The sequence below is a fragment of the Haliotis rubra genome, unplaced genomic scaffold, assembly GCF_003918875.1.
Source record: "Haliotis rubra isolate DU_JTF1 unplaced genomic scaffold, ASM391887v1 Scf201, whole genome shotgun sequence".
NCBI lineage: Eukaryota > Metazoa > Mollusca > Gastropoda > Lepetellida > Haliotidae > Haliotis > Haliotis rubra.
In genome coordinates, this window is record NW_025766015.1 from 844,326 (window position 1) to 857,278 (window position 12,953).

Consider the following 12,953-nt stretch of genomic DNA (forward strand, 5'->3'; position numbering starts at 1 on the left):
CTGTCTATATCCAACTAAATGAAACCTCAAAACTATGGTAATTACTGATGACACATGCAATCTTACATTATATGACCACAGATCAAACGTTTGCAAACATTCATGACTTTAAGAATGTGATTAAAAGGATGATGTATATTTAAAGCGTAAACAGAACATTTATCACTGCGCTGTTATTGATAAATATTTATTTGGAAATAAACGTCCAACACAATCCAGTTAGACATGTTGGGTAAGTTTTGGGGTTCTGGAGAATTGTAGTCTATTTCTCAATTAATAAACAGAATTGTAAAAAACTAATACACTAACCCTTCTTTAGAAATGTCTGTAATGAAGTTTCTATTGAATTTCAAACCTGTGCTGAGGTTGAAACAGTTTTGGGAAATGTTATTTTCATTTGACCTAGTGGATACTTTATCATTACACAAAAAAATAGTTATAAAATTCTCCATTATGTCTTGAAAAAGCCCTTACAAGATAGAAATTGACGCACTCTAACTACATTTCTATATTTGAATTTCTCGGGGAAAATATCGGATAGAATTGAAATAGATTTGTGTGCGAGTACAACAGTGTTGAGTTAGTGGTGTAAGTTGGAGAGTTTGATTGGTGGACAATTACAGCTTCCCAGCAAGCATTGTACTCCATTAAGCACTGTCTATTTTCCCGAGACCATTGTGTGACCATCTAGCAAAGGAACACGCAGATATTTTCGTAATTTGGTTAGCTTTTGGCAGGCACTCTGCGAGAGGAAGAATGGATTAGATGCCCAACACTTACGATTGGACAAAGCACTCCGAACAAACGAAGGAAGCCCTCGGATCAGACAATCTTCATATTTCATGTTGGAAGAAAATACTGATTGTCACCCATGACAGATGATAAACTAATTCCTGACAGCTACTGTCAAGTTAAAGCAAATTTGCTGCGAGGATGGATTTTTCACACATTGAGTGTCGGAATCTGTAAAATTACGAAGAATTGGCGAATACTTGTATTCAACAAGCATCCCAATAATGATTGTTATGAGAGTAGTGAGATGGTGAGATTAGATTGCCAACAATTACTACGTAATCAAGTAATGTCATTAATTAAACATTCTGACTGACAATGAACTCAATGAATGTCAAAACAAGGAATGGAATAAAGTGACAAACTTTCTATTAGATTTGAGTGATTTCTGAATGATGGGGTAAAACTGCATGTAAATATGACTGCTAGTGACATACTATTCTCCTATCAACTGCTTAGCTATTAAATCATCGAGGGAATAACACAAAGCCAATTGAGAACCAATTCCCAGCGGAATAATATTTCCCTGACAACCGTATTCACATCTTTCAAATATCTCAGGAAGTTCAAATGCAGTAGCTTGCACACATTAGAATGGGTAGAAAATGATCATGGAGGCTTGTCTAATGGAGAGTAAAATTAATGTGAATGAAAATATAACTAATGGTTGTTTTTTGTTTCTCATTTTTTGCCCATGCAAAACTGATGTGGTGACAAAACATTTTTTTCTTTAGGACTGAATAGCAAATGCTTATTAATGTTCATTTGTCCTAGAAATATATTTCGCAAGGCACCAAAATCTGCATTGAGTTGTCTGCCCTTGTCGTGAATGGCTGTCAGGGAAAAGCCTATTAGCTAATTGGTTGGCAATTAAGATAAATGATGAATGTGTTTAATTAACTAGACTATTTTGAATTTTAATGCATAAAGGATGAAATAAGAAATATATTCTGCTCATTAAAATATGATTTTTGTGTGTATTATTGTTTTACTTTATTTTGAGGAGCCTGTTTAAGAATCTAACCCAAATGAACACTGATTATGGTTTAGTAATTTTCATTTCATATTCACATGGGAAAGAGTCAGTTGTAATCATTCATCTACAGAGTCACTGCTGCCACAGGGACACCATTCATTCATTCATTCATTCATTCGACAATAACTAAAATTGTTGCAACATAATCAATCTTTTGCAGATTTTTCATAATTTGATAATTTACAGGGATATCAGTTAATTCTATGCACTCAACATAAGTATTGATAGTTTCACTCATGTGAAGTATAAACCATCAATCCACCCACTAACTCATGATCAAACCCACCTACTCACTCTCACCCAACCCTCCACCCCATCCACCCACCCACTTCCTCACCCAACCCACCCACTCACTCACACATCACCAATCCACTCACTCACTCAAACCCATCCACCCACCCACTTCCTTCACTCTTATCCAACACTCTCCAATCACTCACTCACACATCACCACTCACTCACTCACTCACACATCACCAACTCACTCCACTCACACATCACCAATCCACTCCTCAAACCCATCCACTCACCCACTCATTCATTCCTCTTATCCAACCCACCCACTCACTCACACATCACCATTCCACTCACTCAAACCCATCCACCCACCCACTCATTCACTCTTATCCAACACATCCACTCACTCACTCACACATCACCAACTCACTCACTCACACATCACCAACTCACTCACTCACACATCACCAACCCACTCACTCACACATCACCAACCCACCCACTCACTCACTCACTAAAACTGTTTGTAGCCACGCTTATCAATCCTTTATAGGAAACTGATGATCTAATTTGATTCCAAATTGTACTCCTCATTAGAAATCCTGGTCAAACCTGTTATCCAAAAAGGCCCTGATTTCATAATATTAATAATAATTTGCCACTCCCTCCTCCGATCAATCAAACATATTATTTTTGTATATTTTTGCCCTGCTAATCTCATACACATCCAAGTCAAGCATGAAACTTCTCCCCTACATTTGACAGATTTATTATTGATGTTTCAAAAACAAGTAAAAGGAATTTTACAAATCTGCTTCAATGGATACAAAATCTTTCTTATCTAAAACAACTTCAAGTGATGATTCGGAAACCAAAAACATAATATCTCGCAACAATCATTTCACTGGTTGGACCGATCTCATAGGCAAGGATGCATACATGCTCTAACAACATACTCTCTGTCAAAGAAAGCATTACAAGAGATTTTCCATCAATGCTGATTATTTCTTTATTTTCCATTTAAACACTACATCAGATTTTCAATTTAATATTACCATGCCAGGGAAACAGATCTGAGAAAGAATTTCATTCATGCAGAGAAACTTATCCAAGGCCAGCTCCATCAAAACCAGGTTTACTTAAAATATAAATTATGACAGTTATAGTGCTAGTTGGAGTAATATTAGCAATAAGTCGCACTATAGAGTTTCTGTGAAGAGTCACTGAGTTCAGTAGCCATGCTGCGGGGTAGAGAGAGGCTTGGTCCATTCTCTCAGTGCGCAAGATACACCACTCAACCATGAATATTAACTTTTTGCTTGAGCCCTCAAAGGATTTCCTGTGTGAGATAAACACCCTGAACTCCCCAAGCGATCCTCACGGTGAGATGTGAAACACAAATTATTATAACATATTTTTTTAGAAATATCCGATTAAGTTACTAATCAGTATTTGATTGGCATTTTAGAAAGTTGGTTACAGAAGAAATAAAGAGAATTCATATCCCCTAAGATTTGTTCGTGTACAGCTTCACTGAATCAACGATGATGATAATAATAATAAGTATATTTATATTTTCTGCTGGGTGAACATATGGTCTATGGACTTATACAAAAATATCATAATCTGACATGCAGCACAGGAGTGAGTGAGTGAGTTAAGATTTAAAGTCACATCGGCAATATTTCAGCCATATCGTGACTAAAACTAGTTCTAAATTCATAATACATACATATAATATATAAAACCCTGTCAACGAAGGACAGTAAAACCACTAGATTATCACAGATTGAGTTAAAACTAGCTAGAATATATTTTTAAAAGTAGAAAATATTTTTGGACAATACAATGTAAAAATGGGCTATAGATTGCCAACAACTGAAGGTAGATCACCATACTAGGGACCATGGGGACTTACAGTGCCTTTGCTACCAGTGCATGGACCCTAATTGGATTTACACCATCCCTTCAGCCACTGGCGATTGTAGGACAAGTTGAGCCGAATTTTAAAGGAACAAATATACTACGTTTAAAAATCGGATAAGCAAAAATTTAACTTTGAAAGTTTTGTGACTTACGTACCCTCTCAGGAGGACAATAATTTTACGATACTTTAACCCCCTTCGAGGATGCAGCACAGGAAGTGAACGATTCTATCAAAAGGGTTGTGCAACCCATATTGTTTTAAGGATTTATATACAGTAACACACTGTCAAAGGAGCATTTATCCTAAAAGTATGAAAATTACATCAACTCACAAGCTTCCAACAGAACTTCAGCACATTGTGCATATATTTAAAAAATTGAACATTTCCGCACAAAGAACAACATACACATATATATATGAACAATACATATGCGACATTCTAAGAAAACATTTGTCACTTTCAAAAGTTATGTTCTAAATACATGTCGAAGATTTTTTCTGAATCTGTTCAAAGGCCAGCAGGCCCTAAATCTGCAACCAATAGGTGTACAAATTTCCAATTCTCCAACATAGCTATAGTTATAATGATATCCGATGTTGACTTTGTTCAGCTGACTTGTTCACTGATAATAGGACAAGAACAGACATTCAAACAGGCTTCCTTGTTGGTTTCACGGTTGCATTTTATTTAATGTCAAACTACCTTCTAATATGCAAAAATAAATATATTTTTAAAATTCCAATTTTCTAAAAATTAATTTTTTTCCTAGTTTGCCTGCAAAGGACACTAGCACATTTTATGCAGTCTCAATATACCTTCTAATCTGCAGAAATAAAAATGTTAACAAAATCACAATAAAAAAATTTATGAAGTTTTCCTAATTTGCCTTCCAGGGATACTTGTTTAAGTTTCAGAAATGTCCCTGAATGTCACATTGCTTTTCAATACGTTTAAATATTATACATAAATATTGTAAAACAACATTATTTGGAAATACTAAACAATCTACAGCTTACCCCATTATCCAGTACAAGTAGTTCGTGGAGAAATTGTCATTGTACAACTACTACAAAAACCCTTTCACCTACATTGAGCAAAAAACTAAAACCTCTTAGAGCTGCCACATGGAGTATTTTAATCACGAACCCCTTAAGACTAAAATGGGAGTTCCTCTCCCACTTATCCACGTTAACAATAGCATGTAGACACAATTAAACCAGCTTTTTTTTCGCTGGCTGTTGTTTGTAGTAAGTATGTCATTAATAATATGTCTTAAGGACAGTATTACCGCTATGAGGCAGAGACTCCAGACGAGATGTCAATATCGTTAAGCAGTGATTAAATCAAGTGATTTGTCGACTGGCTGACAGTGAGTGAAACTGATTCCCACAATGCACTGCTGCTGTATTAACTTGCTTTATCATGAGATGCTCTTTTCATGAATTTTTACAAATGCTAAAAATTTTAACGATGGCCCAATTGCTTCATATTAGCATGAATCATTTGTCATATGATGATGATTCACTATAGTGATTTGAGTGAGTGTGGTAATTTTTACACCACCTTTTAGCAATATACCAGCAATATCACGGCAGGGGACACCAGAAATGGGTTTCACACATTGTACCCATGTGGGGAATCAAAACACGGGTAAACAGCGTGATGAGCAAACACTTTATCCACTAGGCTACCCCACCGCCCCTATAGTGATATGAAATAATTAGGTGTTCCATACTTGTTATATTAGTATATAAAACAAAAAATGATATTGTAGAAATTTCTTAGAACAGATGGTAAAAAACTATAAAGAGGCACCATGTTTTAGTTTATAATTTGTGACCTATTCAACAACCTGAAAAAATCATACTTGGGCTATTATGTAGTTAAAGAATAAGTCAGTAAAACAGAACAGCTTCGGATATATCACAGCCTACCACCAGGGAATGCTTCAATGCTCATGATATTAGTCCCTGGTTTACCTGTTGTACTATAGGAACTGGGTGAGTGAGTGAGTTTAGTTTTACGCCCCACTCAGCAATATTCCAGCTATATGGCGGCAGTCTATAAATAATCGAGTCTGGACCAGACCAGTGATCAACAGCATGAGCATTGTTCTGCGCAATTGGGAACCGATGACATGTGTCAACCAAGCCAGCGAGCCTGACCACCCGATACCATTAGTCACCTCACGACAAGCATGGGTTACTGAAGGCTCATTCTAACCTGGACCTTCGCAGGTTATTAACTGGACTATAGGAAGCTGATAAATAATACTTTCTCTCAGCATTATTCCAGAATGGATTTCAGGTTAGAAGGAACATTACCCTACAACCAATGATGGTTGTAAGAGACTAACAGGATCACGTGGCTGTGATCTCTCCATACAAGAAGTGATCCCTACAACCAATGATGGTAGTAAGAGACCAACAGAATCACGTGGCTGTGATCTTTCCATCCAAGAAGTGATCCCTACAACCAATGATGGTAGTAAGAGACCAACAGGATCACGTGGCTGTGATCTCTCCATTCCAGAAGTGATCTCTACAACCAATGATGGTAGTAAGAGACCAACAGGATCACGTGGCTGTGATCTCTCCATACAAGAAGTGATCCCTACAACCAATGCTTGTAGTAAGAGACCAACAGGATCACGTGGCTGTGATCTCTCCATCCAAGAAGTGATCCCTACAACCAATGCTTGTAGTAAGAGACCAACAGGATCACGTGGCTGTGATCTCTCCATACAAGAAGTGATCCCTACAACCAATGATGGTAGTAAGAGACCAACAGGATCACGTGGCTGTGATCTCTCCATCCAAGAAGTGATCCCTACAACCAATGCTGGTAGTAAGAGACCAACAGGATCACGTGGCTATGATCTCTCCATCCAAGAAGTGATCCCTACAACCAATGATGGTAGTAAGAGACCAACAGGATCACGTGGCTGTGATCTCTCCATTCCAGAAGTGATCTCTACAACCAATGATGGTAGTAAGAGACCAACAGGATCACGTGGCTGTGATCTCTCCATCCAAGAAGTGATCCCTACAACCAATGATGGTAGTAAGAGACCAACAGGATCACGTGGCTGTGATCTCTCCATTCCAGAAGTGATCTCTACAACCAATGATGGTAGTAAGAGACCAACAGGATCACGTGGCTGTGATCTCTCCATCCAAGAAGTGATCCCTACAACCAATGCTTGTCAAAAGAGGTGACCAACAGGCTCAAGGGGCTTTGTGTGCTGAATCCCAATTGAGATTATAGGTTACAGTAGATCCCATGTGGCCAAATAGAATTCATGATCAGGCTCTTGAAATGTGCGTCATCGACCAGACAGCGTGGACTGTTGCTCCTAATATCAACCACTGCAAAGTGGTCAGGCTCTGTATCCTAACTAGGGGTAGCCTGGTGGTTAAAGCGTTCGCTCATCACACAGAAGCCTGGGTTCGATTCCCCACATGGGTACAATGTGTGAAGCCCATTTCTGTTAGCCCCGCCGTGATATTGCTGGATATTGCTAAAAGTGGCGTAAAACTCAACTCACTCACTCACTGAATCCTGACTGTATAGATCAATGCTCATGATGTCAATCACTGGACTATCTGGTCAGGTTATGTACAGTGAGTGAGTGAGTGAGTGAGTGAGTGAGTGAGTGAGTGAGTGAGTGAGTGAGTGAGTGAGTGAGTGAGTGAGTGAGTGAGTGAGTGAGTGAGTGAGTCCAGCAATTTAGCACCTAAACTCAGCAAGGCTCAGCACTGCTTATGGAACGGTTCCTCATTACCAACATTCCACACATCATATCCTATAATGTGAGGATTTCACTGCAGACTAAAAACACCTCCACCACTTAATATGTTTCTTTCTCCCCTTTCCCTAACAAGCAGCTAAGTATCAGCCTTGTGCTTGAAGGTACGATGATCACTCGTCTTTATTCCGACAGTGCAAAAAACGTGAACTTCCTCATCTTTAGAGTAGGTTTCACTTCTTACATATTGGCATAAATATTTTTATGTCACTTCACCAAGATCCATCTGCTTTTCCGACAGATTCATTCGTTCATGAGTGAGTATGATTTTACAATGTTGTCAGCAATATTCCTGCAATATCACAGCAGGGGACACCAGAAATTGTCTCTACACATTGGACCACGTGGGACTGAAACACAGGCTGACTGACTGATTGAGTTTTGGTTTTACGCTGCTTTTAGCAATATTCCAGCAACATCAGGGCGGGGAACACCAGAAATGGGCTTCACACATTGTACCCATGTGGGGATTAGAACCCGGGTCTTTGGCGTGACGAGCCAACGCTTTAACCACTAGGCTACCCCACCGCCCCTCAAACACAGGCCTTCAGCATGAAAAGTGAATCCAGATTTTGAGGTTCAGCAACAACAGATTCAGTGAATTTTTCAGTGAGCAAATACATTTTTCTTTTTTAAAACCTCATGGAAGGAGAGACATTTTTTTTCTAAAACAAATCCCTCTCAAGGTACTAAGGTATCCAAGGCCAGTCTCAGACTTATGTCAGATCTCTTATTTATATTTAATTCTACTTATTATCATTCAGGTGCTCTTGAAAAGATGATATTACATTTCAGAGTTATCTTTAATTGTACTACTTATTTAAAAGGTGTCCTTGAAACGATAAGGGATTGTATAAGATGTATATATCTGATTTATCTGAAGTTTACACCTTATTTTTAAGGTGCCATGGAAGACGATCTGCATAAAAGACAGATTTCAGATTTCAGCTCTTAAATTTTACTCCTTAAGAAACTATGAGGATTTCTACAATATATATTTTTAAAAAAAATCTTAAATGTTGGTCCTTATTTTAAATATGTTCTTGAAACAATGAGAGTTTTTACAAAATGTATTTCAGATAAAACATGAATTTAGGTCCTTATTTTAAATGTGTTCTTGAAACAATTACAGTGTCTGCAAAATATATTTCAGATCAATCTTAAATTTTGGTCCTTATTTTAAATGTGTCCTTGAAACAAAGAGATTTTGTATGAAATATATACGCCGTATACAACACCTTCCTGGTTGACAGGTCAGGCGGGACTGTCGCTGCTAATGCAGGTGACTGGATGAACGCTCACAGCAGCTTATACACCCAACAGACACTGTCAGGAGTAAAGATTATGTAATTTTTTCTTATGACAGCCATCCTAATATTTTCCCCATTTCAAAGACTTGATTATGATTGTGTTTGATGCCAATGTAGTAACTCACAGGTGAAGATAACACGATAATGGTATTCTGAGACAAAAACCGAGATAGATTGCATTACAAAAAGCATTTTTTTTAAAAATTAAATAAATGAAAAACATTTCACTGTCTTACTGCCGTAATAACTTCAAACATTTCCAAGTTTATTATCCATGAGCCAAGAAAGAGTCACATACGTATAACATTGTTTGAAATTTGATGACATTGATGGTGCTATTCTTGTTGAGGCACCTTAAGAATACTGTATTAAAAAAAAATGTATCTTAACAACATGATCCATGCAAGAATATGCTGATAATTTAAATTCGAAATAGAAAGCAGTGTCTGCCTAGACACATTACATACCTAATAAGAATATGATCAATTCTAATAAAAAAGAATATCAAAGTATATCAAACATACAATAATGTTGATTTAACAAAAGTAAATCTCAGTTTTAAACACAAAAACAACATATCTCAATCAGAATATTGTTTCAACATGTTAGTTGAGAATCAAACTTAATCAAATCCAAAATGGCTGACTTTTGAATGTTTTAAAACTACTCACCTGAAACTAATTCTCACTATTTTTCCAACAAGCATGAAAACAAGGGTTAAAACTCTTTTAAATGATATAACAATATGCTGCATAAATCTTTACCCCAAAGCCTATAAATTCATTCCTCTTGAGAACTAAACAATTGGAGTTTTCATGCCAGAAAAATCGTGAAACACAAGTACAATCGTCTGTAATGTAAAGTTATGATTTGTCAGCCATTGATTTTCGCATTTAAAGATGCCTTCTCGAACATCTAGACCCAGATGAAGAAGAAGAGAATGAATAAAGATCTCTAACTTGTCCAAATAAGGACACATAGGTTCCCTATTTGAGACTTGACATAAAAGTTAAATGTGCGCACTCTTTGATTTGACCAAATGTCTTTCAACATAGAAGTTCTTCGGTTGCAATTATTATTTTGAATTGATTTGAATACCGGATATGTATTCTTTCAACTTGTCATGTGACAATCAAACTCCTCTAATGGCAGACCAAGAAAATCATGGTCAGTTAAGTAATCTAAATGCCATCACAGAAAGCCCAAAGGCTCATTATACCACAAGATTGAGTTTTTATCTGAGCGTGAAACAACAAATTTTGTTTTCACGAAAAAACTCTATAGAGCTCATCAACGGCAAGTAAGACCACATGCAACATCAGCAAACGATAAATGTTAAATTGAAAGCCATTTGTCGGAGAAACATAGGTCCACTCGCAAAGAAATACTAAAATCATTCTCAAATGAACGTTGACAATAGCTTCAAACAAAATAAGCTAAGACGGTCTGGATACCATGTCTGTGAAGACATCCAGTCAAGTTGCTTAATCAAAATGGGTTCCCTCGATAACAACCTTAAGGATTGAAAAATACACAGGTTATTGCTTTGTGCCCTAGCCTAATCCCTCCTAATATGGTAAACTTCGCTAAAAGGATCGAGTTAATAAGCCATGAATGTTTTAATGGCTAGCAGATTCTTTTTGTATTGGACAAATGTTGTTTTCTCCGCAAGAAGAACCAAAGATTTTGAACTTGATTTGAGAAAAAGATGGCAAAACTTTTCTTTAATTTTGTTGCAATTCCTGGTGACTGGGCTTGACAGGTTTCCATGGTAACAGCACAAGGACCAGAAAACTCTGTTAAGTGTGAAGACATGTGAAGTTTTGACATCAATTGATTCCAATAGAAAGGAAATGAACCCCATCATAAAAGAGAAAACTCACCGCAGAGGTTCTCATGGAGTAGATGCTTGCACAGCCTGGTACCCTCGGCCTCTTCGGCTTTGTTTCCTTCTGATTGTGACCTGTTCAATTAAAATTGAATGCTTCAATAGTAAGAGCCACTGGATGGAAGAATGGTTGGCTCTGTTCACTTAAGAGCTTTGCCAGCCGCGTAAAAGGTCGAATTTGACCACGATCTTGCTCAAAGTTGACGAAAATTCTCGGTCTATTTTTAGCTGTTATGATCCACGAACAAATGGAAAATTCGCTCTTCTTGAAGTAATTTGTGTTGATTTTAATAAATTACATATACGAGAAACAATAAAGTAGATGATGCTTAGCTGGAGAATCAGAGAATTTGTCTGTGAAAGCCCTGTGGGTTTATTGCATTGCGAGAGCCAGAAAGGAGATGAGTAGTTAATTAAAACCTACAGAAGCACTTCATAAACACCAAGTGCTTTTTGTCATCTGACGCAGGAATTAGACGGGTATGGAAATTTCAGAATGTGCAAGAATTGCCGCTTGACATGCTAGAGAGGGGCATTGATTTCTTGCGCCATTATAGGTGCATCTTTGCCACCGATGGTGAAACCTACAGGAACGAAAGCTCTAATCCACTCTGAATAATAACAGATTAGCGGCCATTGTCTGTAGCAGGGGTATTGGCAGCTTGGAGCGGACGGAGGATAGAATCCATACATGCCCCAGGGTTACGCTGGGGTGAAATACAGTCCAACAATGAAAGAAAAAGGGCTATTGATTTGTCTTTTTCTCCCAAAGCTCTGATGCAAATGTGCATTATTACTGCAAAAATCAATCAACCACAATGCTAAATCCAGCCCAAATGCATCCCTTGTCATAGTGTTCATCAACTTCAGATCAATTTGGCCCAAAATTTCCCCAACTCCAAATTATTACAGATAATAGATGCCAACAGAACCAAAGATTTTTGTTCAATTTTCTTCCCATGGCCGAATTTGTCTTTGAGCGGTGAGATCGAGAGTGCAAAAGATTTATAGGAATTGTGTCAACTTGTGAGAAATATCAAACCGATGGCATGACACCTATTATAGTTTATTATAGATTTTTCACTTCACCATCTCTGAACCGAACCTCTGGGCTTAACTAGAGCCACAAACAATCTTACATCGCAACGAGTCCTCAGTCAGTAATTTGTATCTATAAAATGAGCAAGATGCAATTAATAACTTTCAGGCTTTTATCAAAGAATCTTTACAAATCTTTTATTATCTCAAAACAGATTAAACGCTTGAGAGACCAATGAGTAGGTTTTGGTTTAGGTCCGCTTGATACAATATTATGATCTATATATTGACGCGTTTTTGTCCCGCGCGGAGAGATTCATCTTAATACAAGTCAGCAGTCATTATTTCACACAGTTTCCGAGATATTGTTGCCTTATTACGCTCTTAATTTGGAATTTTCGTCTGAAGGATCTCAAAGAAAATTGTTTTCTGATAAGTTTCAACTTCCAACTCTGCACTCACATTACTCCCTCATTTTAACTCTTTGTACTCGATACTTCGAACCACACATGTTCAGCTCAGCATTACACTTGTACCATTGCTTATTAGATATTGCATTATTGATCCATTTGGGGAAGTTTTTAAGAAGGCTTATTACCCCTGTATGTCACTGTCTGACTTCCTCTTGGGGTGAAGGTCAGAGATCTTTTTCACTGTCCAACTTGCAGGGTTCCAGAGCCAGATCACCCAATCCCCATGAGGAGACCAGTAAATCTGTTCAGATTGGGAATCCTTACAGAGAGACCAGCATGTTGCTGGGGATCTGTTCTACTCTGGAATCCCTATGGTTAGACCAGCATAGGATGTTGGTTATCGGCAGTCAGTCGTCCACAAGGACGCTAGATCTAAATACAAAGGACCTTATCTGCCCTTGAAATCCCACAAGTAGGCTAGCTTAGGATACAAAGGACCTTAT

General features: G+C 37.6%; 2 protein-coding genes across 8 annotated transcripts in view; one reads left to right on the forward strand and one right to left on the reverse strand.

The window, feature by feature from the left end:
- Nucleotides 1-12,953, reverse strand: part of LOC124275700 (transcription factor SOX-13-like) — a 262,079-nt gene that overhangs the window by 192,500 nt on the left and 56,626 nt on the right. For 6 of the 7 annotated variants that reach the window (XM_046711335.1, XM_046711328.1, XM_046711333.1 and 3 more), the window contains exon 2: nt 10,995-11,074. The exons of the other annotated variant lie outside the window; for it this stretch is intronic. The gene's annotated coding sequence lies outside the window, so the exon portion shown is untranslated. The remainder of the gene's footprint in view (nt 1-10,994; nt 11,075-12,953) is intronic. 7 annotated transcript variants of the gene reach the window in all.
- The window catches only part of LOC124275713 (flocculation protein FLO11-like), a 102,614-nt gene that overhangs the window by 69,357 nt on the left and 20,304 nt on the right, over nt 1-12,953 (forward strand). The window contains exon 3 of the mRNA XM_046711353.1: nt 6,342-7,128. Within this exon, the coding sequence (XP_046567309.1) occupies nt 6,342-7,128 (787 nt within the window). The remainder of the gene's footprint in view (nt 1-6,341; nt 7,129-12,953) is intronic.